The 7,151-nt window shown below is 32.1% G+C and overlaps 1 protein-coding gene across 2 annotated transcripts; it reads left to right on the top strand.

Annotated features, from left to right (window-relative positions):
* Nucleotides 1-3,388: 3,388 nt before the first annotated feature.
* Nucleotides 3,389-7,021, top strand: LOC120215186 (mannan endo-1,4-beta-mannosidase 2-like). 2 transcript variants are annotated; one of them, XM_039212921.1, is made up of 6 exons: nucleotides 3,389-3,765; nucleotides 3,924-4,287; nucleotides 4,728-4,925; nucleotides 5,689-5,811; nucleotides 6,049-6,260; nucleotides 6,421-7,021. In XM_039212921.1, exons 1-6 carry the CDS (start codon nucleotides 3,731-3,733, stop codon nucleotides 6,818-6,820), a joined length of 1,332 nt encoding a protein of 443 aa, XP_039068852.1. In that variant the 5' UTR covers nucleotides 3,389-3,730; the 3' UTR covers nucleotides 6,821-7,021. The 2 variants fall into 2 exon arrangements, with proteins under 2 accessions (XP_039068852.1, XP_039068851.1); XM_039212920.1 differs by having other exon boundaries at nucleotides 3,906-4,287.
* The last annotated feature ends 130 nt before the right edge of the window (nucleotides 7,022-7,151 follow it).

The following is a 7,151-nucleotide window of genomic DNA, read 5'->3' as shown; positions in this document are numbered from 1 at the left end:
TACATTAGATCTCGACACCTACGAATATTTAAATAATTTAATATTAAAAAATATAATATTTTATATAATGCCTTTGACAAGTGTAAGTGAATCATGTCACCTTTCGAGTGATTTAAAGTTAATATGAACAGGGTAATTCGTGACAATAATAAAATTACCTCCTATGATGGCATAAATTGACATGTTAGTGACTCTTGAAAATTCGACTTCTCGCATAATTTGGGATGATACTTAATTATTATGGAGGAGTTATGGGTAATTCATGATATACTCCTACATGTATGGAAATTAGGCTATACTGACCTTATGTAATCTCTCCAGGAACGTAATGAACTAGGATGAGGAGCTGAAATGGGTTTTCTTATTTTTTTTAAAGGTAAATCTCTAATCTCCTTTATCCTTAGGATTGCTGGGGATGCACTTGTTTACTGTGTTTGAGAGAAAATGAATAGCAGGCAATTCACGAATGTTGCTAGGGATTTGGGGGTCATTCTAGACGATATTTGTGGAATTGTGAGAACTAAGCTTGTTCATAAGAGTATTGGTAAGAGGGATGATGTAAATAGGAGCCTTTGTATTAGCTGGGGTATTAATTTGTAGTGAATATACTAAAAAAAACTTGTTTAAATTTAGGGTCATATTGTTTTGAGTGGAAAATGAGAATTAAGGTGTAACTTTAAGCAGCCTGATGATGATGATGGAATGCATCGTCTGTTGGTTTTGACTGAGAATTTTGAAACAATGCCATTATATTCAAGATGTGGGTTGCAAGGTCCAAATCTGTCTTTAACACCCATTGTACAATTAATATGTTTTTAATAAAGTTAAAAAAAATGATATTATAAAATTATAAAAAATTTAACTCGTCACCTAACTCTTCCTTTATTCTAAAGCAAAACGTTTGAATCTTTTTCAGCTGCATTATTATTGTCCCACAGGACCTAATATACAGTTAAATAAACAAAAGCTACTAAATAAATAACTGAGTTTAGTTTCATTACTCAATTTAGTTTCATTACTATTATTATAGATTTCAATATTTATATATAATCGATCTATTTTCATATATTTAGATTGAATATTTATAAATTATCAAAATTAGTTTTCAAACGATACGTTTTTGCCTTTTTTTAAAAGGAAAAAGGATTTATCAGTAATTTGGGGTAGTGCCACATGAATAAAGATTGCCGACACCAAACATTTGGTTGTAACGACCCAACCACTGATCAGTCTGCAGTGCTAATTATTAATTAATCACAAAGTTTAATAATTTTGTATTTATATTTAAAAGATTAATAATACATAAATTATCAATAAAATAAAGAAATCATATCATCCATTAAAATTTAAACAACTTTTAAATATTTCCTTCAAATTAATAATACTGATCATAGCAACATCAGTACATTAATGTGTAATTACATGTGGTCCCCCAACGCTGGCCAGTGACCTAATTTCCTAGCAATTAATATCTATCCATGTTTGTTCTTTGCGTGCATGCATAAATCTCCTTCTTTAAATTTTTGCCTTTTATTATTAATTTTCTATTTTTTTTGTTTTATTCGTTGCTAGACAATTGTACCTTTCATTCCAAATCATAACATTGGCTTTACACAATAAAAAAAACAATGAATATATATTATATTCTAATTATATCAGACGAAAAAAAAATCATTTAGATTATAATTTTTTAATTAAATTCAAAATATCAATTAAATATTATTTGATGATTATATGTAAAAGTTATTTTAAATAAAAGTATTATTTCACTTTTTCTATTCAAATTATGTAACAGTGGTAACGTGAGTGAATTAGTTTATTATTAATAAAATTTGAATAATATAATATGATTATATTAAAGATTTGTAATATAAATGGAAGTTAAAATTTATTTCAAACTCATCAAGTTAGAGATATTAGGTTCGTGCAGTTGCGTTTACAAGGTGTGTGATAACTAAGACAGATTGTTTATACAAGTAATCACTTTATTTAGTGCGATGATACACTAAATTGTTAAGCAAGTTCAAATATTTAAATTGCGATATTGTGAGTGAAGTAAAGTAGGTAGTGGGATCTTCCGATAGTGAGTCTCTACAATGTTTAATTCAGACTAGTCAATCAATAGATCGATTGATTTTATTAAAAACATATTTAATGAATAATAGTAGGCATATATTGACGAGAAATAATCGAATACTTTTTCGATGAAATTATTTAATTTTTGAGTACTTTATAGATATTTGTAATTTTTTTAACAACTATATAATTAAAATTTTATATTTTAAAATATCACTACTATAAAGACATGTTCAATAAATAATAGTATATAATCGAAATTTATAGTTTTAAAATTATAGCTTTGATATTTTTAATTTTTACTTATTTTCTGAAAAAAAAAATTATATATATATAATCATTAATACTTTTAAAATGTCAATAATATTTTTTTTATTTTAAAATTAAATAATTCATCAAAAGTTTAATTATAATAAATTATGTATCAAATTAAGAAAAAATCAATTAAAGTATTGTGTCAATGTAATATTCATATAACTAACAATCAGTTGGTATAGTGGGATGAGGAACTAGATCCTTTAAGCAAATGTCAGGAATTTGAATATTGACATTTGCGAATTGAGCAAATTGGATTGGGAGGATTATCTTTGCCTTTGTAGTACACAATCCGGATTAGTCGATTAATAAATCAAAAACCAATGATTACACAAAAAAATGTAATTATTTATATATGAATCATTTTGTCAGTATCGTAGATTATTACATCATAAGCATGAATCGTCATATTATTATTATTATTAACTATCAATGTTAATTAAAGAACGAAATTAATATAATTAAATAAATTTTATTACATTAATAAAATTACTTTTTCAAGTCCAAATTTAATCAAAACTTTTATAAATACCAAATCTGAAAAAGTCTTGCGTTTGCCTACGAAATAGTTCAAAGTAGAGGCTGATTACATGACCGAGAATTAATTTGTCAAATAAAGTAACAATCAAAGGAAAAATTCTCACGAGAGAAAGAAGTTGTGTAAGTATAGACGTGCAATGAGTGTAGCCCACGTTGTCGGGCTCTTCACATGGGAAAACTTTTGTCGGGCATCATTAAGAGGTTGCCTTCACCTAATCAGATTTTTCATATCAGATGCGACCATATATCCCAAAACAAATGGAATCCCACACTCTTATTTTAACCTATTTTAAATCAGAAAACAAGAGGAAAAGCTCAAGACTTTAACAGTTGCAAACGCCAAGAGAATCCTAGTTCCCTTGCACATGAAGGTCGGGATTCTTTTTCTTTATTATTATAATTTTCGTAGTGTTTTTTCCCAGTAAATATTCATTTTTTTTCACAGGGGGAGGTAATAACATGGGCCATCCAATCCACGGGTGTTGTTGAATAAAAGAGACTTGCTTGTTTCAGTAACTAAGTAAAATCCAAGGAAACTGTGGGGAAATCAGGTGCAGTGCTTATATCTGAGATTGATGATACCAACATTCCTCCATCCCAATCTTACATTTGTCTTTGAAACTGTCTTAATCTTTGCCCTTCCTTTTCAGTTCCTTAATGTGGTCTCGTTTTCTGGTATTAAAACCCTCCAAATCCTAAATAGAACCCCTTAAACTTGCAATGCAAATCTATCTGCCTCTGTTTGTTATGCCTTGAAAGGAGTCATCTTTTATACTGTTTTTTTTGTGTGCGTGACCTTATGAAGAAGGATATGCGTTCACATTGGAGTTTAAGGTACTGTAAGTATGTAATCTTCACTTTGGGTATCCTCAAATTTTGGAACTTCGTTAAAATAGAGCCAGAAGGGTACCCAAATAATCTATCTTTTTTTCTTATTTTTTTTCTGGGATTTTTGCATGTTAATTGATTTTCAGATTGCTTACTATATATAGGAAGACGATGGCTGGCAATGGGATGTTATACCCAATTCTTGGATTTGCCTCGTGTGTGGCTTTTATTTACATGTCTTTTGGTGATTTGAAGCTTAGTAGTTTCCCTAGGGAACGGGGATTAAGTTTTGTGGAAAGGAATGGGACTCGATTCTTTTTAGATGGGAAACCATTGTACGTTAATGGCTGGAATTCTTACTGGTTAATGTCCCATTCTGTGGAGGAAAATACTAGGCCTAAGGTCAGTGCAATGCTTCAAGCTGGTGCAAGGATGGGTCTCACTGTTTGTAGAACCTGGGCCTTTAATGACGGTGGCTATAATGCTCTCCAGATTTCCCCAGGGCAATTCGATGAGCGAATTTTCAAGGTATTTGTTAGAGATTCAGATTTTTCTTTTTGTATATTTTGATATCTGCATTGCAAATTATCAGCTGTATAATCTCAATCCTATATGATCTGGGTGTTTAATACATGCGTGGTTTCGGTTTCAAGTTTACAAGAGATATGCAATGTGCATATTGAAGATGTAGATTATTGTACAGTTGCTAATCTGAACTAGGATTGTCTTGAATATAAATATGATAGGGCTTTCTAAAAATGTAACCTAGATAGTTGGAAATGAAAGAGAATAGCAGGATAAGCAATTCAGATTTCAAATTGCTTCTATTTCTAGGCTGCTTGATTAGAAGTCTGTCAAAAATCCTTGATTCATCAACTCAGTTTCGCTCTCTAATGTCAGTTAGTATGATTGTAGAGTATATTTTCTCAATTATTTTCATTTATGTTGACGAATATCAGTTTCTCCAGGCCTTGGATTATGTCATTGCAGAAGCAAGGCAACATGGAGTCAGGCTGCTTCTTAGCTTAGTAAATAACTTGCAACCATATGGCGGAAAGACGCAGTATGTCAACTGGGCGTGGCAAGAAGGCATTGGTTTGAGTTCTTCTAATGATTCCTTCTTCTTTGATCCATCAATCCGCAAATATTTCAAGAATTACGTCCTGGTATCTCATCGTCTATCTAAGTTTCACTAATCTTATTTTCTCATATTTGAATGATGAGAATTTTCTTCCCCTGCATCACAAAGCATATCTATAACTGCATATCTTCTGTGAATTGCTCTTGGAGTGCTGACATTACACTATTGAAATAGACAAATCTTAATGTTCAAAGGGGAATCCGATGCTGCAAATGTCGCATCAACTTGCTTATTAATTTACTCCTTATTGGATATAGCCCTGTAAACAACAATTACCAGGCGTTTCGCCTGTTGATGACAAACACAAAAGTAACTTGAACAATTTGATTGTGAAAGAGAACCGGAAGTGAAAGGAAATGTGTTGATACTCTGTGTGAAGCTTTTTATGCTTTCCTTTTTCTTTCTCATTTTTGGACAGAAGGGAAATCTGTAGGATAGTTCCATTTTTCGTTCTTTTCTAAAAAATAAGGGTTATGTTAGCCTAATTTCTGCCTTTTGAAAATGCAAAAATATTATTCATCATTATGAGCTTGAGCATATTAGACAGTATGGCACAAGTAAGATTCTTTTCGGGTGCCGGCCAATAAGTTGGAAAACAGTATCTTTCCGGGTTCTTCTACTAATTTAGAGTATGGACTATGGACCGAACCTCATTACGAACTTTTAAGAAATATGATAATGTAGTTTCTTCTGACAATACTCTTTTTCTATATTTGATGGATAATAATTTCAAAAATGCTTTTCTAAGGTGCAATGAAATTTTATTGTGATGTTTTTCTTTCTCCTAGACTGTCCTCACCAGGAGGAACACCATCACTGGGACCGAATATCGGAATGATCCCACCATCTTTGCTTGGGAGTTGATGAATGAACCTCGTTGCATGACCGATCCTTCTGGGGATACTCTTCAAGTAAGTTATGAGATCAGACCGTACACATGCTCTTTTAAGCACCAAGTCTGTATAATCTTTAGACCAATTATCCTTAACTTAGATGAATGCGACTGTGTTGTGCAAAATGTTCATATTTCAGAAAACGGGTTTTTATATGTTGTATGTGTTCACCTCAAAGAGCGAGGTTTTACTTTCTTCCAAGATATATCGTTTCGTATCTTAATGTGAATTCAATTTTACGGCATTCCATTGTAGGATTGGTTAGAAGAGATGTCCTCTTTCATAAAATCAATAGATAAAAACCATTTATTGACCATCGGCTTAGAAGGATTTTATGGTCCAAAAAGCCCCAAGAAGAAAACTGTGAATCCGGAAGAGTGGGCCTCACTCCTTGGGTCTGATTTTATGCGCAACTCGAACATTACACATGTTGATTTTGCCTCTGTTCATATATACGCCGACCAATGGTAAGCAATATCGACCGCTCTTTATGAAATTGTATCAGTATGTATGTAAAAGATCTTTTGCACGATACAGAATGAAGCCTTATCATTTTCTAGTAGGCACTGCTGTTTCTTCAATGAGCATTTTCTCTAATCTTTTTTTTTTTCGTACCCTCTTTGGTAGGTTTCATCATCTGGGGTTCAAAGAAAAACTGAACTACGTTTCCAAGTGGATGCGCTCGCACATTGAAGATTGCGACAAGGAACTGAAGAAGCCAGTTATGTTCACCGAATATGGCTTGTCAGATCAGAACAGAGACTACCAGCCAACCCAAAGAGAGCTGTTTTATAGAACCATTCTGGACATCATTTATAAATCTGCAAAGAAGAAAGGGTCTGGGGCAGGTGCCTTAGTCTGGCAATACTTTGTTGAAGGAATGGCAGAATATAGCGATGATTTTGGGATCGTACCATGGGAGTTCCCTCGGATCTACAAACTGACCGTAGAACAATCGTGCAAATTGGCTAGAATCCAAGGACTTGTTGAAGAAAACAAAAACTTAAAACATCTGTGTTCCAAGTGAAGACGACACAATCAGAAAATTCGATTTGATTATTTCTGACTAAGTAGTTTGTGCGAGGTATAAGTTTATTTGGTATTGTATCTTTTCTTTTTTTCCTCAAATCCATACAAATTACTATATAGCTAAGTAGATATGCAGATATATATATATATATGGTACATGATTGCAAGTTTGCTGCCAAATTTTCCTAGCAGCTGCGAACTATCTACAATGATTCTGATTCTGGGTTCTTGTTAGAAATTTGAATGAACCCCATTTAATGGTGGGTTTTAGTAGAAATTACATTCACAGCCAATAAAATAGCTTGAATGAATCCAATCCAGTAATTCTT

The sequence above is a fragment of the Hibiscus syriacus genome, unplaced genomic scaffold (assembly GCF_006381635.1).
Source record: "Hibiscus syriacus cultivar Baekdansim isolate YM2019G1 unplaced genomic scaffold, ASM638163v2 tig00110114_pilon, whole genome shotgun sequence".
NCBI lineage: Eukaryota > Viridiplantae > Streptophyta > Magnoliopsida > Malvales > Malvaceae > Hibiscus > Hibiscus syriacus.
The sequence above is the reverse complement of the archived record's forward strand: the minus strand, read 5'-3'. Positions and strand labels throughout refer to the sequence as shown.